This window comes from Monodon monoceros, unplaced genomic scaffold (assembly GCF_005190385.1).
Source record: "Monodon monoceros isolate NGI ecotype Baffin Bay Population unplaced genomic scaffold, NGI_Narwhal_1 Super_Scaffold_17, whole genome shotgun sequence".
In the NCBI taxonomy this organism is placed as follows: Eukaryota; Metazoa; Chordata; class Mammalia; order Artiodactyla; family Monodontidae; genus Monodon; species Monodon monoceros.
Genome location: NW_021703773.1, coordinates 2,055,354 through 2,080,437, shown reverse-complemented (window position 1 = coordinate 2,080,437; position 25,084 = coordinate 2,055,354). Strand labels below are relative to the sequence as shown.

Genomic DNA, 25,084 nt, shown 5'->3' with positions numbered 1-25,084 from the left:
ATGTAAAAGTGAGACCAGGTGATAAATAGGTAGGGTAGAAAGGCAAAAAAAAGGATAAAGTAAAAGAAACCTCTGGGAAAGGAAATATTAAAAAAAGACAAATGGTTTCTGGAATTTCACTATATTAAATTAAAATTTTAAACCTGTTCTTTTGTTTCTGTTTCTCGCTGCTGGGTAAAACTTGATTGAGAACAATGGTTTCCACAATCTCCAGAGGAGAAAAGTATTGATGAGGTCAACTGACTTAGTAGCAAAACTAAGAGCTGAAAACAATAAAATTTACTTATGTCAGTTAACCATCTTAGCTCTAACCCACAAACTAATTTTCTTTCTTTCTTTTTTTTCTGTCAGCTTGTTTCATCCATACCTATTTCCTCCCTCCTGTATTATTATTATTTTTTAACATCTTTACTGGAGTATAATTGCTTTACAATGGTGTGTTAGTTTCTGCTTTATAACAAAGTGAATCAGTTATACATATACATATATCCCCATATCCCCTCCCTCTTGCGTCTCCCTCCCACCCTCCCTATCCCACCCCTCTAGGTGGTCACAAAGCACGAGCTGATCTCCCTGTGCGATGTGGCTGCTTCCCACTAGCTATCTATTTTACGTTTGGTAGTGGATATAGGTCCATACCACTCTCTCACTTCATCCCAGCTTACCCTTCCCCCTCCCCGTGTCCTCAAGTCCATTCTCTACATCTGTGCCTTTATTCCTGTCCTGTGCCTAGGTTCTTCATAACCATTTTTTTTTTTTAGATTCCATATATATGTGTTAGCATACGGTATTTGTTTTTCTCTTTCTGACTTACTTCACTCTGTATGACAGACTTTAGGTCCATCTACCTCACTACAAATAACTCAATTTTGTTTCTTTTATGGCTGAGTAATATTCCATTGTATATATGTGCCACATCTTCTTTATCCATTCATCTGTCAATGGATACTTAGGTTGCTTCCATGTCCTGGCTATTGTAAATAGAGCTGCAGTGAACATTGTGGTACATGACTCTTTTTGAATTATGGTTTTCTCAGGGTATATGCCCAGTAGTGGGATTGCTGGGTCATATGGTAGTTCTATTTTTAGTTTTTTAAGGAACCTCCATACTGTTCTCCATAGTGGCTGTATCAATTTACATTTCCACCAACAGTACAAGAGGGTTCCCTTTTCTCCACACCCTCTCCAGCATTTATTGCTCCACAAACTAATTTTCACACTGACACATACACATCAATGACCTTAGTGACCAACTGCTTCATTTACTAATCACAAAAGCTTTCTCTCTCTCTCACTTTTTCTCTCTCTGTGCTTATCAGTATTTGGAGAAATCCCTGCTTCTTACTACTGCCCTAAAAAAGAAAGGGCAGAGTAAGAAGGTGACATTTACATCAATACTGCTTAAAAAAAAAAAAAAAAAGTCTGATGGAAGCTTAACACAAGGTTAAAGCAAAAACAGTGAAAAGATGCAAATTTCCTATAAATTTCTACGACCCACCTTATTCTGGACTCCTACATAACTGAAAACAGAACACAGAGATCATCCTTCATTTCCATCTAGAAACAATAGAAGAAAACAAAACACTTAACAAGAACATAAAAACAATAAGGAAGAGCTATTCTGAAAAAGAAGGGAAATTATTCTACTCTTAATCCTAGGAAATAACCAAGGGTAGAAGAGCTACCGTACCAAAGGTCTATTTATGAAGCTGTAATTCGTATAACTCTTATTTTTAAGCTGAAAAAATATAGTCATCAGATTTTCAGTCCAAAAAACTGTGCAAGGAAAAAAGCAGGCACACACAGAGGCTGAGAGGAAGATAAAGGAAGATGAACCTAACACCGCAAAGCTTTGAACAATCACTGAGAAGAAGCAGTTTCTCAACATCCCGCGCCTTGAGGAATTCTTCAGTGAAAGTCAATTTCTGAGGGCCAACATCCTATTATAAGCTCCCATTCCTCCTATTGTATCTACTGTTTCTCTATCCACACAGATTGAAACTCTGATCGTAAGCAGATTACCAGCTTTAGCAGCAGGGGAAAAATAACTCAAATATTATACACAAAAGCAATGGGGTAACAAAGACAATGTAAGAAACATGTAAAGAAATATGCTACAGTCTTGTTGCTCATATTTGCAGAACTATCTTCTTTCAGCTGCTCAAAAATCCTAAATGGCATTGGGCCAATTCTTGAAATTTGCCTTTTCTTCAGTTTTGTTTTTTTTTTTTTAAACCATTCTTCCATGAATATCGTAACGGGTCACTTGGCCATACAGTCCATTCACAGGCATCTGACATGATTATTTACTTCTGGAAACAGCTGCTGAATTCCAAGGCACTGGGACACTTCTTGAAGGAACAAACCTGGTTCTCTGGTCTCTACTGAGGACACGGTGAAACTAGGATTCTCTGAACTCAGCGATGACACGGAAGCCAAGCTGTGCTGTTTCCAAGGTAAGATGCCTTGAAAAAAAAAAAAGCTAAAAATGAATCAGATTTTAAAAACAAAAAAACTCTAATAAAGTAGTGAAAATTCTCACAGTGTTATATTTTCGCTAAGACTGAAAAATAAGTACTCAGATAAAAAATTTCAATCCTTCACTTCAACTTTAAATATATTTTCAAAAAATTTTTATAGGGCATCACAGGTTATACAATTAAAAATACTGCAAATAATTGACTGTTCCGGAAATTAACAAAAAATAGCCATTAAAATTGTAAAGAAATTCTGGTGACTGACGTTTTGATGTTTACCATGGCCAGGGTAGAAGATGGGCTTTGAGAAAACACTATTTCTCTGCGTTCATATCTTATTTGGAAATGGTATGAACAAGCATGATTTATACTGAGCTATAAAGTGAGCTACAGAACTGATGACCTGGAAAATTTCTTCTAGCCATAAAATTCTGAAATTGCATACTATCTGGTGATAAAATCTTGACACCACTGAACCAGCTGTAGGCAAGCCATTTGACTTTTCCCTGATTTTCTCATCTATAAAATACAGGGCTGGGGCTTCCCTGGTGGTGCAGTGGTTGAGAGTCCGCATGCCGATGCAGGCGACACGGGTTCGTGCCCCGGTCCCGGAAGATCCCACGTGCCGCGGAGCGGCTGGGCCCGTGAGCCATGGCCGCTGAGCCTGCGCGTCCGGAGCCTGTGCTCCGCAACGGGAAAGGCCACAACAGTGAGAGGCCCGCGTACCGCAAAAAAAAAAAAAACAAAAAACTCTAAAATACAGGGCTGGTTCTTCTTAAATGAGGAGATGGGTACTAGGGTCACCTGAGGATGGCTTAAAATACAGATGCCTGCCCAGCTCCAGCTCTAAAGAGCTCTAACCTCTGGGATTACGCTAAGGCATCTGCTCCTGTTACTGTATAACGAACCCTGGATCATTCTGTCTACACTCATACTTAAAGAACCACCACACTAGGTCACGTTTGGGATGCAGCTCTACAGCCCTAAGAGTCATAAAACAGGGCAGTAGGGATGCCATTACTCCAGCTTGACAGGTTTAAGACAAATGAAATCACTGTGTCATTTTCTCCTTCCCTAAAAATCCCCCGTTCAGAGAAGATGCCAAAACTAAGATTAAGGCTAACGTGCCAATTGGATAAACACTTCAATGGAGATTATTTTTAGCCCAAATTGTCCCAACTATATCCTCAGATATTTAAATAGAACACAACTGCAGGACGATATTCATAGTCATAAAGCTGCTGCTCTGACAGGCCACCCCAAAACATGAGCTGATGTTAAAATGATAGCAGCAACATGCCATTTCTTACTCGAATTATAAAGCTGCCCCCAAGACAAAGGTCACGCCCCCCTCCCCAGCAGAAGCGACGTGTCACGCAGAACACCGTACCTGCAGAGCTGCTAACCGGGGCTGTGGCCCAGGCCTCACTCCAGGGCACCTCCTCCTCTGATTCCTGGACAGCGGGTATGGTGACGTGTGTGCTCCCCTATCGGCCGAGTCATGTGGATTCAATGGGCTCTGTTGGTGCCCAACACCCCCAGAATAATATTGTCAGCTCCCGACTAAAGGGATACAAAACTGGGCTTTCAGAGTAAACCACTTTCCTTCATCTTGCTGGATTTTGTTTGCAGGCCCTCATCCAAGTCCACATGGCTTCAAAGTGACCTCACTCCAGGTTTGTCCCAAACCAACAGTGCCGTTAAGTTTTTTTCCACCAAATGAATATTACTTGGTTGGAAGAGGCCTCCGGGCCCCAAGAGTGTGTTCTACTGTCCAAGACAAGCTGAAAAAGTGGGTCAAGATTTCACAAAAGGACAAGGCAAACGGACAGATGGGCACCGGAAGCCTTTAGTAATGCTCCCATCCTGGTAAATTACATTCACTAGGGGTTCTTTCACATGAGTTATTTGACACTGAATTAGTACCTTAAACAGTCACTGCCCTTTGTCCTGGTGAATCACTGTCCTAGAATTCAACACCTACCAAGAGTCCTAGTCTCCCTCGGCTCTGAGGTTCAAAATATCGTTTTTCTCCTCTTGCCTTCAGTCATTTCAAAATACAGTCCCCTCAACCATTTTGTTATCAACCTCTTCTGCCTGGAAAATCCAGCATTGTTTCTGCAGCTCAAAGTCATTGCCACCATGTATGCTACTTTGAAATTTTTAAAGAGCTTCCTTTACAGCTGAGAAACTAGGGTCAACTTTTAGCTCTCTTTTCTGTCTTTGATAAAGTAAAACTCCCCAGAGAACCCACACTGATTCAAGAGCCAGGCTGCCTGGGTTCATATGCCACCTCCCTGCTTACTACTCACTTTGTGGTCTCGGGCAGGTGACTTAATTACCTCCCTGTGCCTCAGCTTCCTCATGTTAAAAGTGGGATTATAACTGTACCTACGTCAAAGGACTGTTGTGAGAGTCGAATACGTTTACATGTAAAAGCACATTGTAAGCACTACATCAATGTTAGCTATCATTATTTGCTTTATGTAACTCCAAATTCTCTTATTGTTCCACGTGTGTACACGATGTTTGCCCAACTGAAATACTACCTACTCGAGGACTGGGACCACATTTTGAATATTTCTGATGTTCCCCCCATGGCACCTAATATTCACTCAATAGGTAAAAATAAACCTACTCGGTACAAATTATTATACTGGATGAACAAGGAATTTCTCAAACACAGACCTGTGTAAACATGTATTCCCTGCCCTCGAGTAGCCTGTATTTTGGGTGGGGAAACAAAACACAGGAAACGGTCATGCAACAATATAAAGGCATAAAAGATTAAACGCCAAAGTATGTGGTTTAAACAGCTACCATTCAAAGGGCTCACTGTGAGCTGGGACTCTGGAGAGGGCAAGCCTGCAGTGGCCCTGCCCCTATAGGTGACTTGGATTTCCACAACAGGTGGGAACAGAGAGAGGATTCCAGCATATCTGCTCATTCCACAGATATTTACTGCACACCTTCTGTAGGCCGGCCTCTGTCCTTGGCTCTTGGAATACGGCCATGAGGGACCCAGAAACGGCCCCTGCACCCTGGGACCTAAAAGGGCACTCACTCCACGAGAGAGCCAAGTTCTGAAGTAAGGAAGAAGGGCCTGTCCTCCAACCCGATGAAACACAACATCCCTTAAATGTCTCGTGAACAGGAGCCAATGCTGGCATTACAGTCACTCCGCTTCCAACAATGGCAAACATACAGAAATTAATAACTTTTCATGTACTGTATTCTAAATATCTTCCATTGCTCATGAAGCACATTAAAGAGATATTCTCCATATTTCTGGATACAAATAACATATAAGAGATTTACAGACACACACAGTATTACTGGAACAGTTTTCGTAATAGAGGCTGCGGAGGCTCAGCTGCTCAATCTTGCCCAAATGAAAGCCTATTCATTAAAGCCCTGTGCTTTGTCTCCTCCCGCCCTTTTCCCTTCTTCTTCTACTAGTGGCTGCCCACAGATATCAAATATCTACTAGAAAAATGCCTGAAGATGCATGTGTTGGCAGGAATCAGTTAGTCACGATGGGTGGAAGTGTTAACACATGCATCTTTTTCTGCCTACATCTGTCCCCTCATCTCCTCCCAGAAGAGAACGCCTTCAGGTAAAGGAACCCTCTTATAAATACCGACTGGCAAAGCATTCTCACTCCTTTCTTCTGCGATGATGGACCACTATCTGAAGATGCGTTAAGTCTAATACGCTCTAATCACAAATATGACACATTTCCAAGCGCTTCGCTCATCCTCTGCAGGCCTCTCACCCGATCCTACTCTCCCAAGATGCAAACTGCTGGATCCCACCATCATTCTCGTCATTGTTACGCCTACATAAATTATTACATTGTACCTTTGGAAACACAGAATAAATTTCTTGATTAAGGAAGTCAAAACTACTCAATTAAATCCAGTCAAAAACTTAACTTCTTCATGCACAAAGTACTGGACTCAAATATGTTTAAGACATGTAAAGGCAAACTGAAAAGTAAGGTAGAACCCCTACAACGTAGATTACTTAACATTCTCAACATCTACATACCCATGAAAGTTAGACTCATCAACAAAGTAACAGCCAACTCAGTTTTTTATTTCCTTGGTTTGGTACTGCAAAATCACGTTCCTGTTTGACTGTCATTCGTTAACCCTTAATTAGGAATGTTGCTTAGAAACTATATATGGAAAAAGGGCACCTTTCAGAAGGGACCATTAAGGCTTTCCCAACATTTACTTTTTTCCAACATCCAAGCACAGCCTGTTCATTGGGTGACAATGACATGTAATGGGAACTCTGATAAAGAGACACAGGGCTTTGGAAACTATTGAATACCCCAATAAAGGGACTAATTGCAGTTCTGTGCAAATGCAAAGCCTTCTTCCAACTTGAAAAACACATTAAATTACTCTATGAGTCATTTTATATTGCCCACACCCTTATTTTACAAAAAACAGAAACAGAAGCAATTAATGTACATATTCCGCATTTGGGCACGTTCAAATCAAACTCGTGTACTCAAGTATTTCTAAGCAAACTATGTTTATGCAAAAAGTTATCCGGAAGATTAAATGAGATAAAGCATGTAGACCATTTGGCAAAGGCCTGGCAAGCAATCAGTACTCAACATTGCACATTATTATCGTTCCTAATTTTCCAACTCTGTAATCATACTAAACAGTTACAAATTTATGCACGTGATTATGTATATATAATATATATAAACGAATATGTGTTACTACTAGAAATAAAGCTTTTATGTTATGTACCAAGCAATGCTCTTCATCCAGACAGAGGTGAGTTTAATTTTAACAGAATGATCCACAAAGAAGCAGAGAAAGCTGGCTAAGGGGTAGGATGTTAAACGTTACCTCTAATCTCTGCTTATCAATTAAGGATACAACCTCTACATGGCCTAGTATGAATTATAATCAGCAGTCAGCTGATCCTAGAGAACTCGCTCAAAATGAATAGTTAAGACCTCAAGCACGTGGACAAGTGGCCATTTGTTTGCAAGGCTGTGCCAACCACTGAAATCTGATTACGTCAATACTCATGGTGAAATCCTACATAAATTCATTACTTGTCTCATGCTAGAATTTTGCAAGTCCTTACAAAAATTTTAAATATCCAAAAGTCACTTAAACTGACAAGACTACAGCATCCTGGGCACATCCAGTTTTTAGAACACTTCAGTAGCCTCGGCCACGCATCATTTATTATGACAGGGAAAATGCAAAGCCAGTGACAACACGTGCTTTCCTAAGCAAATATTAAAAATAACCCTATGCCCTCATTACGAAAAAGGAAAATCTTCGCGTTTCCAGCTTAATCTCGACCCGGGGCCAATGCACACTCCCACCTCCCACGCCGAGACGCCGCCCGGGCGCGCCGAGGTGGGGCTGGAGGCTGCTCGCGCTCTCGGGAGGACCCGTCCCCTCTCCCCGCGCGCTCGGACGCAGCGCGGCCAGATCCACGTGGACTCCAGGCGACGGCGGCCAGACCCACCGCCGGGGTCGCCGCCCGGGGTCGCGGGGAGGGGCTGGGGGCGGGGCCAGCGCCGCGCCGCGAGGCCGGGAAAGGGAGCCGGGCTGCACTCACGCGCCCGGGGGGCGGCACCGGGGCCGTCGCGGCGTCCCTCCGGTTCGCACACTGAGGGGGGGGGGGGGGGGGGGGGGGGGGAAAGACCTGGCTCCTCGTTCCATCCGGAAGCCGCCGGGCCGGCAGGAAATGACGAAGCAGAGGTCGTCCGGTCCGTGCGGTAACCGGCTCCGCGCGTCCGGCCGCGACTGCCGGGGAGAGAGCGCGGAGCAGAGCCGCTGGGCCGCGTGCCGCCTGCAGAGCGAGCGGCGTGAGTCGCCCCGCCCCGCCCCGCCCCTCCATGCGGGGGGAGGGTGAGAGGGAGGGAAGGGAGCCCAAAGGCGCCCCTAGCCCCGCGCCCGGCCGTCCCAGCTCCTCTGCCGCCGCGCCCCAGGCTGGAGGGAACAGTGAGGCCCGCAGCTCCAGAATCGCGGATCGAAAGGCGGAGGCCGCCGCCTGCGCAGCGCAGGGCACCCGGGATGGGAGGATGGGGGGATGGGGGTGTGGAGCGGGCGCGCTTCAGGATCGCACCGCACGCAGCCCGCGGCGGCCGAGCCCTGGCGGCTCCGGCCCCTGCCGCCTGCCGGGGTGGGGGTTACATTGTCTGCCCGCTAGACTGCCCCTCTCTCCGGGACTGGCAAGTCTCACGAGTCTGGGCAGGGCCGGAAGCGCCCACGTTTGGGAGTCCAGCGTGCGACTCGCTAGCCTGGGTGGTTTTGGGCGAGTTGTGTACCCAGCCCCCCACCCCGCGTCGTCTGCCAGGTGGAGCTTTCGTGCCTCCCAGCAGGGTGATGGTAACAATTAAATGCATATGTGGACTGCCCAGCACAGGCCCCTCAGATGTTAATTGCCTTCGTCTTGCTGGTTGAAGGCCTGTGACCTTGTACCCTCCCGCTTCAGCAACCCAAGCCTTTAGCGTTTCAGAGGACTGAGGGAAAACCACATTGATGCGATGGGTTGTGTTGTATGGAGCTCGTAGAAGTGTGAGTGACTCCAATCTGAAATTGTTTCAAAATAGCAAAGCTCTAAGTGAGAGACGAAATGGATACCATTCAGGACATGATGACAAGTGATCCTCAAAACTGAACCACCTAGACACGGCATCGGGAACCCCAAATACGGAAAATAATTTAAAAATGATACAGCCGCTTGATTCCAAGAAGAGTACTAGTTCTCTACTTAAAAGTTTGTCAAACTGAAATCAAGCCCCAGTTGTCACATTTTGCCAACTTTATCTCTGGATAGTTACGTTCAGCTCATCCTAGCAACTCCTTACTGAAATAGCTCAAGCATTAATTTACAGGAAAAATATGTGAAAAAGGTGCAGTTTTCTCAGAAAAGCCCTGAATGACAATCCAAGCACACGGTGGTCTTGCTGAAACATCCATTAACTTGCCAGGAACAAACCACTGTAACGCCCCTGGGCATTGTGCTTTAGACTTAAGAGGGAGGCTGTGAGGTGTGCAGTAGCCGCTCAGCAGGTGTGTGTGTGTACACTTGGTTAGACTGTGGCGAGCTGGGTGGGGACCAGTCATAGTTCAGGCCACATGGGAGCTGTGGTCTGTACTATGACTTTGTACAGGACCACTCCTGGCAGTCTTACAAAGGCATGCCATTGGTCATGATGGAGGACCAGGCACAAAAGGCCTACCCCCGGTGCAAGTCTTTCACAACCATACTACTAAAAGTAACTCAAGTGCGTGTCCCCAGAACAGTAGTGTCATTGCGTACCAATCAAGTTGTATAATTCACAGTAAAATTTCACCATTCTTGGTCAGCAGAATTTTAGAATCCTTCTCTAAATATAATGAAAAACTGGCATATTTGTAGGAGGAGGAAGACAGCTCTGTAGGAATACACCATTTATTGAGTGGCACATGAACAGAATTTTGTGGAACACTAAAGCAAGAAATTCATCTGGCTCAGATCCAGTCAGGTGGTAGAAAACACATAGGAAATACTTTAATAGTGTGTCAGATAAAGGGCACCTGCAAAATGTTTCAGTAGCCATTGTTAAGTCTGCTCCCCTTTTCTTCTCCAATTTGTTAGTAACTCCCAATCCTGAAACCTGCCACCCTCACTGCATGGCCGTGCTGGCCCTTCCGCAGCACCTCAAACCAGACCTCTGAAGTCATCTCTTATGGCCAAAAACAGTCATCGTTATTTTATGTTTTGGCACCAACGAAAATCTAGAAAAAAATGCTAGATTCCATAAATTGTAAAGACAATTATAGTTTCTGATGTTCCAAAAGTTTCCATTCCTAAAGTAGGCTGATTACTTACTATGAATAATGTTACATCCAGAGAAACTCTGGAGTTCAATTTTAAGGAATAAGAATTGAAACTGTGAATAATGCCAAATCCCCCTGCGCCTCCCACTCTCTTAAAAAGAAAAACAAAAATCCATAGCCAATCTCTAATATGTAGGAATTGGGTATGTTTAATGATTTAATATTTAGATCTTGCATCTATAAAGTTTTAAGTTCTGTTTTTATAATTCTCTGTCTAATTTTTAAAAGACCAATCTTTATGCTCATCAGACACCAATAGAAGTTTCAGAGGAATGACTCTTGCCCTCAATGTCTAGAATGTAAGTTAAATGGCCATTCACGATACTCACTTTAATACAGTCTGTCCGCGAACGTCTGACAGAGACTTCAGGTGCCAGAATGGGGCCAACATGCCACCTGGCCTGGGAGCAGACCCCAAGGAAATTTCATTCATTTTATGCAGAGGCAAACTGTAAGAAAGAAAACAGACTCTGCCCTTAGTATACACTTATTAAGTTACTGAGCCAAATCTACACTAAAGAACATTTTGGGGACTTCCCTGGTGGCACAGTGGATAAGACTCTGCGCTCCCAGTGCAGGGGGCCTGGGTTCGATCCCTGGTCAGAGAACTAGATCCCACATGCATGCTGCAACTAAGAGTTGGCATGCCACAGCTAAGGGGCCGGTGAGCCGCAACTAAGGAGCCCTGGAGAGGCAACTAAGGAGCCCACTTACCTTAAAAAAAAAAATTTTTTTTTGGAGGCTCACAGGACAGATTGCAAGATATTTCAGTGGAGGAATTTCTGCAATGCCTTCACTGTTGTAGGGTGTCTAGAAAAAATTGCAAAACAATTTCTTGGACATTCCAGATACCTTTTTTCTTGGTATTAGAAAATGGCTATCTTAGTAGAAACTACAGTACAGTTGTCACTGTCATTTGTTCAGTTTTTCTCCTTTTTTTTTTTGCGGTACACGGGCCTCTCACTGTTGTGGCCTCTCCCGTTGCGGAGCACAGGCTCCGGATGCGCAGGCTCAGCGGCCATGGCTCACGGGCCTAGCTGCTCCGTGGCATGTGGGATCTTCCCGGACCGGGGCATGAACCCGTGTCCCCTGCATCGGCAGGCGGACTCTCAACCACTACGCCACCAGGGAAGCCCAGTTTTTCTCCTTTTGATAGAGTATCTAAAACAACACTTCTGAATTTCTTTCACATATTAGGTCATTTTACTTAGACTTACCTAGTTTAGATTTAACACAAGAGCAGAACTTTCTCTTTAAGGAAAAATTCAGTGAACTTCCCAAATGCAAATAAGAAACCAGTACTCTTTCCCTTGCTACTTGATATACTTGCTGTTACCATTCATTTTCTGTGGGAATGTCCAAAGAATGCATTTCCTTGAATAGAAGTCACAGCTGTGTAAATAGCAAAATAACTTTTTATCCCATAGCTTCCACAGTGGGCCAGGAGGCCAAAACTAGATAAAGCTCCAGACATTTTTGTTCTCCAGGTGTGTCGGGGGCCTGTGGAAGAGCACAGTTCCGGCTGGCGCACCTCATCCGGACTGCTGTCACGAGTCTAATGCTGTCCTTCTCTCTTAGCGTCCCAGCCAGTTGTGTGGACTCTGTTTTAAGTATTCAGCTGCTCTCATCTGGATGATACTTACAGTTTGGAAACTGTGCAGTGACATTTCAACCCATATCCTTTTAGAAATATGATGTTTAAATCCCAAGTTTGAACCTTTATGTAGGAGCTGTGATGTTTCAAATTCAGAAATAGGCGAAAACGTGTTCCATGCCTTAGTGATCTAGACCAGGGTTGGCCAACATTTTCTTAACGGGCCAGATGGTAAACATTTTAGGCTTTGAGGGCTGTGAGGCAAAAATGGAAGATGCTCTGCTTAAAATGTATCCGTTTAGAAATGTAAAACCATTCTTGGCTCCTGGGCCATACAAAGGCAGGCAGGGGGCTGGAACTGGCCAGCAGGCCCTCTGTTTGCCAGCCCTTGTCCAGCCGTCACACCATCACTAACTGAAAGAAACCCTGCCCTCTTTGCTGCCTTACAGTCCCATGCCTGGTGGTTACAGAGTGATGGGTGACGAGGACTCTATCGATTACAGCGTTCATGAGGCCTGGAATGAAGCCACCAACGTGTACCTGGTAGTGATCCTTGTCAGCTTTGGGCTCTTCATGTATGCCAAGAGGTAAAGGCTTTAGATTCTCAGGGTTGATAAGAACCCAGGCATTTATAAGTTTTGTAGGTTTGTTTGTTTGATCTAAGTTAAATGCACAAAAATAATTTCATCAGCATTTTTGTTCCTGCTATGAAATCACTGTCTAGTCGGGTCAGCCCTCACATTACCGGACACCAGGATTTGGCTTGGAAAACCCAGTTGCTCTGAGAGATGGGGATTTAAGTGCAGCTCTTGGCACCCAGACCAGATGCTCTATACTCCTATCATTTCTGATATAGCTCAGTTTCCTCATTCAGCCAGCTTCACTGTCACCCTTGCATGAGCACATATTTTGGTCCAATGTCCCTGAAATGCACAAACTCTAACTCCTATGTGTTCAGCAATTCTGTCTTCGCAAATTTCAAGCCTTCCCTTCTGTTTCTTGTGCATAATATTGGTATGATCCAATTACTTGTCTGTCCGTCCCCCAAAACTCAGTCCCCTGAGAACAAGGACTTTTATTTAACCTTTGTGTCCCTGATGTGCCACATGGTGTAAATCCTCAATAAATATTTCTTGCTGTGATTCCAGATGCTGTAGCATAATTCAGCTGTTCTTTTCCACACTCCCTGGCTCCTTTCCTTCAAGTACAGTTAAAAACAAATGCACGGTGAGGGGCGTGCTTTGAAGAGGAAAAACAGCAGTAGTTGGATTGAGCTGCTGCCCGTAGCCATGTGCTCGGTGGCGTCCTCTACCAAGGTCAAAGGCATTAGACAGTTCAGGATAATTAGTCAACCAAGAATAATTGATGCTCGGCTCGGGGAACAGTTCAGACCCACACTTGCCACGGGACCTGCAGGCTCGCCCTTCCCGACCCTGAGACCCCTGAGCTGCTGGCCAGCTGGCCGCCTGGACTCTCGGGGGAGCGGGGCCGAGGGGGTGCAGGCGAGAGGAGGCCTCCACAGAGCATGGGGGAGCCGCTGGCAGGTAACAGCCTTCCCCTAAAAATAGCCACCGTCTCCTCCCCACCCCAGTGTTTTAAAGGCAGAGACAGGCTGTTGTTAATTTTAACTAGATGACCCCACTAAGGCCATGCTACTCTATTTAAGAAATCGTTTATTCATTGTTTTTCAAAATTAAGGTCTGCTCACATTCTGTTTATTCTCTGCCCGCAATAACTTAGTTTTATTTGCATGACATGAGAGGGAGGGGAAAAATAATCATACTTTTTTTGTCTGAGCATTTTTCCATACAACAGGGCTTTTTTGTGGGGATTGAGGGGAGACGCTTTGTTGTATGAAGTGGGCATGTTCAGCTACTGCCTTTTCTTTCTTATAACCCTGTGACAATACACGTACAGCTTCATACTTCTAGTGAAAGAAAGAATACTTGAGCCCAGGAAGCATCTCACGGGGACAAAAATAGAAGATGGACTCAGGGCCACTTACGTCCTTTAAATGCAGCTTCTGGTTACTACGATCGTGTGAATGTTACAGTCCTACAGCTATGAATACAAATCTCTTTTCTGCATTGGTTTTGTGTTTTAGAAATAAAAGGAGAATTATGAGGATATTCAGTGTGCCACCTCCAACAGACACTCTGTCAGAGCCCAAATTTTATGACACAATAAGCAAAATTCGGTTAAGACAGCAACTGGAAATGTACTCCGTTTGTAAGTATATCCTGCGCTTAATTACATACGTAAGCATATTTAAAATAGACTCTTTGGGGTTGAGTCTCGTTGGCAGAGGTTATCAGAAATAGCTGATAATGACACAGGGAACTATATTCAATATCCTGTAATAAACCATAATGGAAAAGAATATGAAAAAGAATATATGTATGTATATCTGAATCACTTTGCTCTACACCAGAAACTAACACAACATTGTAAATCAACTATACTTCAATTAAAAAAAAAATTTTTTTTAAGAAAGAAATAGCTGGTAATGAAAACGTAGGGCCTTTTTTAGATGCTCAACACAGTATCAGCAAACCCGGTTTGCCTGAAGTTAGTGTTTCAGGACACTTCACTTATTTGGGGCCCTTCCAAGACCCTGAGAAGAGCCCTAGCAACGTGTTTCACGTTTTGAAAATTTGGCAGAAATTAGATGCCTTAACAGTCGGTGAGGCTCCTGTCTCATCCTTCTCTAATTTCCCTCCTTTGCACTTCCCTCGTGTGCAATGGCGTTGAGGTGGCCAAGAGCATTTGGGGGATCTGGCTGAGGGGACGTTGAGTTGAACCTACTTTAGTTCAGGTTTGAAATTTTGTGCTTATAGAGTTTGCAGTCACTTCTTGACAATTAAATTACTATGTACTGCAGCCATAGCAGTATAGGAACGGCTTCCAGGCCAGAGGTTATTAACATGTCCTGTGGTACTAAACCCTGTGAGTAAGTGGTGGAGAAGAAACAAAGGTTAAAGGGCAAGGAGCCAGGATGAATTGTACATCCAAGCCACAGCCTTTGATGCCACCATTTAAAAAAATGAGGTGTGGTTTCCATGGTGTATCATTAAATGAGAAAAGGCAAGATGTAATTATATATATGCTAGGGTACTGCTCCTTTAAAATCAAATGACCAAAACATCCCTATCTACGTGTAATAAAAATGTTGTATAGAATTTTTTTTATTGAAGTATAGTTGATTTACAATGTTGTATTAGTTTCAGGTATACAACACAGTGATTCAGATATATATATAGAGATATAGATATATGTTATTTTTCAGATTCTTTTCCCTATAGGTTACCACAAAATATTGAGTATGGTTCCCCGTGCTATGCACTTTATATACAGTAGTACACATATGTTAATCCCAACCTCCCAATTCATTCCTCCCCAACTCCTTTGCCCGTTGGCAGCCACAAGTCTGTCCTCTATGTCTGTGGGTCTATTTCCATTTTGTAAGTAAGTTCATTTGTATCCTTTTTTTTTTTAACATTCCACATGTAAGTGATATATGGTATTTGTCTTTCTCTGTCTGACTTACTTCACTTAGTACAATGATCTCTAGGTCCATCCATGTTGCTGCAAATGGCATTATTTCATTCTTTCTTATGGCTGAGTAATATTTCATTGTGTGTGTGTATATATATATATATATATATATATATATATATATATATATAAAAATATATACGTACCTCCTCTTCTTTATCCAGTCATCTGTATAAGGACATTTAGGTTGCTTCCATGTCTTGGCTATTGTAAACAGCACTGTAATGAACATTGGGGTGCATGTATCTTTTCAAATTTTAGTTTTCTCTGGATATATGCCCAGGGGTGTGATTGCTGGATCATATGGTAACTCTATTTTTAATTTTTTAAGGAACCTCCATACTGTTTTCCATAGTGGCTGTATCAATTTACCTTCCCACCAACAGTGTAGGAGGGTTCCCTTTTCTCCACACCCTCTCCAGCATTTATTATTTATAGACTTTTTGATGATGTCCATTCTGACCCGTGTGAGATGATACCTCATTGTAGTTTTGATTTGCATTTCTCTAATAAAAATGTTGAGCATCTTTTCACGTGCCTGTATGTCTTCATTGGAGAAATGTCTATTTAGATCATCTGCCCATTTTTTGATTGGGTTGTTTCTAAAAATGTTCTGTATAATTACACAAGCCTGGAGGAAGGCTTGGAAAGATACACATCAGATTATTAACATTCATTACCTTGATGGGAACACTGTGCGACTCGAGGGAAAAGATTGGATATTTTTAAAAGAAAGATAGATGTCTGTGTGTTTGCGGGCTCGCATAGAAAGAAGCAAGAAAGAGTGATCAGCAAGATGTTACTGGTATGTGTCTCGGGTGGGCTGGAATTTCAGGCGAAAAGTAGAAAAACCATATATATATTTTTTACACAAGTAGAACCTCTAGAAATTTCTTCAGCATAAATTTTATCCTGAGAAGTAGTAACAGCAGTTCCTTTGGGGAAAGGAGCTGCAGGACTAATCAGGTGGGAGGAAGGTACACCTTCCCTGTTTCCTCTTTTGTCCCTTTTGCATTCATGTTTTACTAGTTCAGAATAAGAAGTAAAACTGAATGTTACAGAGCAGCAATATTCACAGTAGCCAAAAGATGGAAACAACCCAAGTGTCCTTGACTGATGGATCTACAGAATGTGGTCTATACATGAATAGGATGTTATTCAGCCTTTAAGAGGAAGGAAATTCTTTTTTTTTTTTTTGGTTGCATTGAGTTTTCTTTGCTGCACATGGGCTTTCTCTAGTTTCAGTGAGCGGGGGCTACTCTTCGTTGTGGTGTGCAGGCTTCTCATTGCAATGGCTTCTCTTGTCGTGGAGCACGGGCTCAGTAGTTGCAGCACGTGGGCTCAGTAGTTGTGGCTCGCAGGCTCTAGAGCGCAGGCTCAGTAGTTGTGGCGCACGGGCTTAGTTGCTCTGTGGCATGTGGGATCTTCCCGGACCAGAGCTCGAACCCATGTCCCCTGCATTGGCAGGCGGATTCTTAACCACTGCGCCACCAGGGAAGTCCCAAGAGGAAGGAAATTCTGACACATGCTACAACATGGATGCACCTTGAAGACATTATGCTTCGTAATTATTTTTATTGTGAAGTGAAAGAAGCCAGTCACAAAAGAACAAATATTGTGTGATTTCTCTTCTGTGTAGCAAATTCACAGAGACAGAAAGCAGAATCGTCACTGGGAGTGGGGAGTTACTGTGTAATGAGGACAAAGGTCAGTGTGGGGCGATCAAAAGAAGGGTGCTGGTGGTGGCAGCACAACAGAGTGAATGTAGTTCATGTCCCTGAACTGTACTCTTAAAAATGGTTAAAATGGCAAGTTTATGTTTTTGTATTTCACCTCAAAAAAATATATCCTTAAGGAAATTTAAGTATTTAAAAAACAAAAACAGGGAACCAGAAGCTCTGTATAGAAAATTATAAGTAAAGAGTTAGGTTTTCATTGATGCCTAGTCAAAACAGAAGTTTGTGGGAGTTCCCTGGTGGCCTAGCGGTTAGGATTCGGTGTTTTCACTGCAGAGGCCCAGGTTCGATCCCTGATAAGGGAACTAAGACCCCACATGGCTGGAGGCACAGCCAAATACAAAAAACAAACAAACAAAAATCAGAAGTTAGATCCTATCAAAAAATATTCAGTAGTATAGCATATACAATTATAAAGCCAGTGTACAGCTCTTTTTCTTCTTTGATGAGAATGGCATAAAATGAAATGTATCAGGACACCTGTGTGTGTAAGGCATGGTAGTTTTCTGTTGCTGCTGTATTATCACAAAGTCAGTGGCTTAACACAACACAGATCTTACAATTAGAGACTAAAAGTCCTACAGCAGATTCACTGACTAAAATCAAGGTGTTGGCAGAGTTCTGCTGTTTCTTTCTGGATGCTCTAAAGGAGAAGCTGTTTCTTTGCCTTTTCCAGCTTCTAGAAACCACCCATGTTGCTTGCTTTGTGGCTTCATTCGCCCATCCTCAAAGCCAGTAGCACTGCATCTTTCTGACCGTTCTTCCATTTTTATAGTTCCTTCTCTCTCTCAGCTCTGCCAGGAAAGGTTCTCTGATTTTCAGGGCCCCTGTGATCAGGTTGGGCCAGATAATCCAGGGTAATCCCCCTTCTCAAGGTCCTTACCTTAAACACATCTTTAAAGTCCCTTCTGCCCCAGAAGGTAACATATTCACAGATTATGGGGATTAGGATGTGGACATCTTTGGAAGCCGTTGTTCTTGTAAATAGTGAGTATTTGCACATTTAAAGAGGCCCATCACAGGGACTTCCCTCGTGACACAGTGGTTAAGAATCCGCCTGCGGTGGGGGTGGGGGGCTTCCCTGGTGGTGCAGTGGTTAAGAATCTGCCTGCCAATGCAGGGGACATGGGTTTGAGCCCTGGTCCGGGAAGATCCCACATGCCACGGAGCAACTAAGCCCGTGTGCCACAGCTACCGAGCCTGCGCTCTGGAGCCCGTGAGCCACAACTACTGAGCCCACGTGCCACAACTACTGAAGCCCGCGTGCCTAGAGCCTGTGCTCCACAAGAAGAGATGTCACTGCAATGAGAAGCCTGCGCACTGCAACAAAGAGTAGCCCCCGCTCGCTGCAACTAGAGAAAGCCTGTGCAGCAACGAAGACCCAACGCAGCCAAAAATAAATAAATTAATTAATTAAAAAACAAAAACAAAGAATCCGCCTGCCAATGCAGGGGACACGGGTTCGAGCCCTGGTCCGGGAAGATCCCACATGCCGCAGAGCAACTAAGCCCGTGCGCCATGACTACTGAGCCTGCGCTCTAGAGCCCGTGAGCCACAGCTACTGAGTCCGCGTGCTACAACTTCTGAAGCCGTGTGCCTAGAGCCCAAGCTCTGCAACAAGAGAAGCTACCGCAGTGAAAAGACGGCACATTGCAACGAAGAGTAGCCCCCACTCGCCGCAACTAGAGAAAGCCCGTGCCCAGCAACTAAGACCCAACAACGAAGACCCAATGCAGCCATAAGTAAATAAATAAATAAATAAATTTATTTTAAAAATAAAGAGTCCCATCACATTGCATCATTCTTAGTGCTGATGATGGCATGCCTAGTCCTGACTTAGTCTGGAAGTTCAAGAGGAAATAGCAAACAAAATTCTTTTCCTTTAAAGAGGACTCCCAAAATTGTAAAGCTTTCGGCCACAATAATCTGGATCCACCCTGAGTATATAAACAAACAGTATTTCTTCCTTGTCTGGTAAAAACTTAATGAAGAGACTGAAAGTTTGAAAGCCAAGCAGTGAATGACATTTGCAAAGACTTTAGCCCTGCACTCTCTCTAGTTTCAGTTTAAGACCTTCAATAAATATTTCTCAGAAGCACAAAAAGAACACAGAATTGCAAGTCTGTTTTTTCTTCTAGTTTATATTAATGACAATGTTCAGTAAATCTCTTAGGCTTCTCATTTAAAATATAGTCAAATTCCTTATGATGTGGACAAAAGCATTATTATTAACTTATCTTGAGGTGGAGATGGAAAATAAGAAAGGACATTACAAAATGTTAATTTAAGTTTAGTAGCTTAATTAGTGTTTACCCTATATTTCAATGCTCTGAATAATCCTGATGTACAAGACAATAATAATAAACATCTGAAAATGGATATCAGCACTGCTGAGAAATTAGAGGATCATGAAGTATAATAAATTTCCTCTAATGAATAAAAAATTGTTTAATTCTAAGCTAATTCTTTACTGAGAATCATGACTGTGATTTAATGATGTGAGCTCATAATTATTTTGCGATTTTATTAATCGTATCTCCTTTTTTCTTGCTTATTGTTTTGTTTGTTTTTCAATAGCCAGAAAGTATGATTATCAGCAGCCACAGAGCCAGGCTGACAGCGTGCAGCTCTCATTGGAATGAAATCTCGGAAAATGAGCAGCAGGAATGATCGTTGTTCAAGAGTGCAGTCTCCTCGCGCTGCCAAATCATGAGCAGCATTTTTTTTAAACTTCTGTCTCCATAAAATCATTTTATTTGTGACTTTTCCCCAATTTTTTGGTGTGTTTTGTTTCACTTTTTTAAACCTCATCTCCAAATCATTTGTTCCACAAATCAGAAATTCCTTAAGAGGCCTGAACACAGAGAGTCTGCACGTACCTAGGAAGATAGACTATCACCAGAGATGGTGACTGTACCTTGTGAAGACTTTTATCCCTTCAGGATACAATCAGGAAATAAAAACACATCTTTGGAAGCAAGAGTCTGGAGCTGATGCCACTTTGGAACTTTTTTGCCAGCTTAAAAAATAAAAATCTAATCATTGGAATAACTTCCTCTTCGACTGTGTTCTGAGATAAATATAATAAGGATAACGGACTAACGTATGTTCTTATGGCTGTTGTTACCTCTAACCGAATTAACCGTTTTTGCTACTTCAGAATTTGCACAGTAAACTGTCTTTTCTGCGTTGTGAAATTGTGATGCGCACCCCCCTGCTAACTGTAGAAGTTTTCTGTGACTGGAGTTTGTTCCCCTTAATTGTATTCCCAGGCGTTTCTTCCACCAGAAGAGTCTTCTTTCGGCCGTGCTGGGGCTATACTGCGGAATACATGGGCATCTCTGACTGGTGTCAGTGGCTTGCTTTGGGGTCATGTGACCATCAGTCTTCAATGTAACTGTATGGTTTCTTAGGCTTTTTTAGCATAATAAGCTTCCCTGCAGACTCTCATATCTTGTACCATTTTTGTACTGTACATTGAAATGTTTTCACCCAGTTTTTCATATTTATTTAAATAAAAGCCGGTTGGGGATAGTGGCAGGGAAGTTCAACTGTCCATGTAACTGTCCATAAATTCGTTTTTGAATCAAAACTATAATTTTAAGAGTTAGAGTTAATATTTCAAACATTATTGCCTTTTCCTTTATAATTATGAAGTAAAGAATATAAATGAAAAGGTTTAGTCCAAATAAAATCATTTCAGGGAAATTGCATTTACTTTTAAAATTTAAATCTTTTCAAATATATATATATATTGTACAAGGTGAATTGTTGACCAAATGGAATAATTATTTCTTAACTCACAGATGAGTTTGAACGCACCACCTGTATGTAGAATGAATACTCGGACTGAAGGATTGTAAACAGTTACAATTATGGCCTGGGGATAGCAGAGCAGCAAGGGTACACTCTTCTTAAACTTTGCTTTGCTCTCATGTAATCAGGAACGGGGGCGGTTTACCTGCTGTCCCTGATGTGTGGCACAAATCCAGACAAATTACGAAAACCGGCTATCTCAGCTGATTTGTGCAGTGTACCTAAATAAACATCAGTCACAACGAAATGGACTGTGATGGTTATTTATTTGCATCCACTAGACAGAGACAGTCACGACTAAAACCTCACAGATCATTTGGTGAGAGTGGAACTCTGGCAAGTGAGAGAGGAAGATTCCTCATTTCTTCTCTAAAGCCCGCTGATGGGAGTCACGCCTCCACCAGCAGGATCAACAGCAAGTCCGCCTTTGAAGTTTCTTCTCTGCTTCCACAGCTGAGCTGGGAAAGCAGGGGATGCCCTGCAGCCACACTTCAAAGGGACACCAGTTATTGTCCTGCCTCTGCCCCTGAATCCACCAAGGGTTTGATGGAACTATTTTCTTTGGAAGAAAAAAGGCATGACTAATAAACAGGTCAGTAACACTTGTGTTCTCTGTTTCCTCATTTCTTTCTTTAACTGCATAAGATGCTCCGCGGTAAGCATGGAGGGGCAGCCTCCCTGGGTGCACAGCTGGGCCCAGCCCACTGCTCCAAGGGGCACAGATGCTTGCTAATGACCCCACACCGTTTCAGGTGGAGCTCCTGATAGGATTCAGCAGAAAACGAGATGCAGAGTTTAGGGTGAAATTGCTGTAATGTCGGAAATATATTTTAAGTATTGAGTAAAAATAAGAGAGAAAATGGTAATAAAAATAATTTCAGATATTAAGAATAAATGTATCTTAGTACTATATATAAAATAATCAACAAATTTCATATATCACTTATATGTGGAATCTAAAAAAATGATACAAGTGAACTTATTTACGAAACAAACTTACGGTTACCAAAGGGGAAAGGGGTGGGGGAAGGATAAGTTAGGAGTTTGGGTTTAACATATACACACTACTATATATGAAATAGATAACCAACAAGGACCTACTGTATCGCACAGGGAACTCTACTCAATATTCTGTAATAACTTATGTGGGAAAAGAATCTGAAAAAGAATGGATATATGTATATGTAAAACTGAACCGCTTTGCTGTACACCTGAAACTAATACAACATAGTAAATCAACTATACTCCAATATAAAATAAAAACTTTTTAAAAAGAATAAATGTATCTTAGAAAATATAATTAAAGGGAGAAGGGGGATTCCCTGATGGCACAGTGATTAAGAATCCGCCTGCCAATGCAGGGGACACGGGTTCGAGCCCTGGTCCGGAAAGATCCCACATGCTGCGGAGCAACTAAGCCCATGCGCCACAACTACTGAGCCTGCGCTCTAGAGCCCGTGAGCCACAACTACTGAGCCCGCGTGCCACAACTACTGAAGCCCACGCGCCTAGAGCTGTGCTCTGCAACAAGAGAAGCCACCGCAATGAGAAGCCCACGCATCACCACGAAGAGTAGCCCCCGCTCGCCACAACTTGAGAAAGCCTGCGCACAGCAACAAAGACCCAACACAGCCAATAAATAAATAAATAAATAAATAAATTTTATTTTTTAATAAAAGAGAAGGGACCAAAGCATATTACAGGGAGCCAGGTGATTCGTTCAACACACAGTTACAGAGGACAAACTGGGCTAGCCATATGTCATCCTCTATAGGCTATTTGATTCTAATGACAGAATAGGAATAGGTGCTGGAGAACTGGAATTAAAAAGGACACCTGGCTTATATCCAACCTGTATGCAAAATAGTGAGGCTCATAGCAGAGGGACTGGAGCTTAGTCTTAAACTGTTTCCCACTTGACACCCTAATAAATCCAGAGCCAGACTCACACAAAACTACAAAGCAAGAAACATTTCCCACGCGTCTTTTTGTCCCTCTTCAGCCTCCTATCAGTCTCTTTGGGCGAGACAGGTCTTGACTGAGGATTTAAGAGTGGGGATGATGAATTAAGCCAAGAACTAAGGAGGTGGAAGAACATGGAAACTTCCAGCAGCAGGTCGTCTTTCTTCTATCCTGGACCTCTCGCCCCAAAATAAATGAGTGACCTTTAGCACTGGAGTCTATGCTGACCTTTATTTTATTTAGATATAGTGAAAAGCTAAAGCCATTTATGCAGCATTCCACACCCGAGGTAGCAAGGTGATAAGTCAAAGGGGAAGCCAACCACTGTCTGGGGTTATTGGTAGCCGTTCAGCACCAGATTTGATACTGAAGGACCACTGTGCTTTTCACGTCTTTTATTTTTGATGTTTCTAGTTCCAAAGTTTCTTCTTTTCCAAATCAAGAAATGACAGAGGTGTCACTGTTGCAAGAGAGTGGCTCCATCCCAGGGATTTGTAGGAAAAAAATATTTTGACAAATTGCAAGCTAGCTGAAGAAAGTTGGGGCTTTTTAACTGCAACCAATACTGATGTTATTAAACTCAACTGCAAATGCCTTTGGCCTCAGAAATCTGAAAAAAAAAAAATGCACCACATAAATGTAAAGTATTTATGACATAATAAGTTAATGTATGTTTATTATATTCATTTTGGGGGAAGGGATTGCAAGTGTCTCTGAATAACACTTTATCTTGAGGTTTTAAAAAAGGCCCATTTAAGTTGACTACAAGCTAGTATAAATCTGATATCTGAAATGCTTTCTAGCGCCCAGTACTAGAACAGTAACTAGCCCAAAGTAAATACTTGTAGGTAGTTGCTGAAATAATTAATTCACTGGCAACAATTTACAGAATTGATGTTTAGTTTTTATATTTTAAAAAAGTGTTTGTAGGTTCTGTCTCTGGTAATGGAGGAATAATTGTGTCAGACTAGCTCTCTTCCAGATAATGAGTTCAGAACAAAACATAAAAACAACCATCAGAAGCAAACCATAAGCAGACAAACCAGGAAGAAGATGACGCTTGAAAGAAGGAATGGCACTGGCTGAGATTTGTGTTTATGTGGGTTTCTTGCCTGAAGGCGTTTCTTAGTCCACCGGTTGAGAATAGCTAGAACTCAAGGAGAAAGCTACAGTGAAATTGGTTTGAGGAACAGGGCAGTACTCAGAGCTTCTATACTGAAAAGTGAAGGGGGACATCACAGAAAGAAGTGAACCCCAGAAGGGGGCACCCCAAAATATAGATGTAAATTCTGCCAAGTCCTTGGCTGATCCCTGAATTACGAATCGACATGAGAGACCCTAAGGAGACTGGCAGAAAACAAACAGCTGAAAGGCTGAAAGAACTAAGCAGGGTATTCAGCTCTTGCCTACCATTGGAGATACAGTTTGAATCCTGCCAAATTAATTACCTGCTAGAACAAAACTCAACACTTTTCAGAGGAAGATAAAAGAATCTAGAGTCTCTAACACTGTATCATCCACAATGCCCAACATACAATCAAAAATTACAGGAATGAGAAGAGCAGGAAAATGTGATCCACAGTCAAGAGAAGAAATGGGACAACGTGGTGCATCAAGAGAAAGAACAGTCAATGTAAAATGACTCCAAGATGACCCAGATGTTGAATTATCAGACAAGGACTTCAAAGTAGCTGTTACAAATATGTTTAGATAAATGAAATACTTTCGGGTAAATGATAATTGAAAGGCTCTATCATCAGCAGATCTGCTGTAAAATAAATACTAAAGGAAGTTCTTTGGGGGAAAAAAAAAAGAGAAGTGATAGCAGCTGGAAACTCAAATCTAAGCGAAGTCTAGGCATAATGAATGACCAGTTGGGGAAAGACAATGATGAGCAAGTAGGGGCTCTTATCAAGTGGGAATAAAGAGTATATAGGACTTTTTGTACTATTTTAACCTTCTATAAGCTTGAAATTCCTTTTTTAAGTTATAGAAAAAGTATTTGTCAGTCAATTTCTTAGTCGACCAGAATCTATTTTTTGTATCACACCAATCATTGGCAAAACTGAA

General features: G+C 42.5%; 2 protein-coding genes across 5 annotated transcripts in view; one reads left to right on the top strand and one right to left on the bottom strand.

Moving 5' to 3' along the window:
- SLC20A2 (solute carrier family 20 member 2) overlaps positions 1-8,280 on the bottom strand; it is a 109,286-nt gene extending 101,006 nt beyond the window's left edge. For 2 of the 3 annotated variants that reach the window (XM_029226391.1, XM_029226395.1), the window contains exons 1-3: positions 3,868-5,601; positions 2,367-2,465; positions 1,499-1,557 (exon numbers count right to left, since the gene is read on the bottom strand). The gene's annotated coding sequence lies outside the window, so the exon portion shown is untranslated. Of the gene's footprint in view, positions 1-1,498; positions 1,558-2,366; positions 2,466-3,867; positions 5,602-8,168 lie in introns of those variants that run through there. The other variant, XM_029226392.1, reaches the window with a different exon arrangement.
- Positions 8,220-21,656, top strand: SMIM19 (small integral membrane protein 19). Of its 2 annotated transcripts, XM_029226396.1 has the most exons (4): positions 8,220-8,331; positions 12,395-12,532; positions 14,050-14,174; positions 19,814-21,656. In XM_029226396.1, exons 2-4 carry the CDS (start codon positions 12,399-12,401, stop codon positions 19,876-19,878), a joined length of 324 nt encoding a protein of 107 aa, XP_029082229.1. In that variant the 5' UTR covers positions 8,220-8,331; positions 12,395-12,398; the 3' UTR covers positions 19,879-21,656. The 2 variants fall into 2 exon arrangements, with proteins under 2 accessions (XP_029082229.1, XP_029082230.1); XM_029226397.1 differs by lacking the exon at positions 8,220-8,331 and having other exon boundaries at positions 11,466-12,532.
- Positions 21,657-25,084: the final 3,428 nt, after the last annotated feature.

Excerpts from the sequence above, each read along its gene's own strand:
- SMIM19 (XM_029226396.1), top strand. The coding sequence starts at position 12,399 with ATGCCTGGTGGTTACAGAGTGATGGGTGACGAGGACTCTATCGATTAC. Across the intron at positions 12,533-14,049 it reads CTCTTCATGTATGCCAAGAG|AAATAAAAGGAGAATTATGA; the intron begins GTAAAGGCTTTA and ends TTTGTGTTTTAG. Across the intron at positions 14,175-19,813 it reads ACTGGAAATGTACTCCGTTT|CCAGAAAGTATGATTATCAG; the intron begins GTAAGTATATCC and ends GTTTTTCAATAG.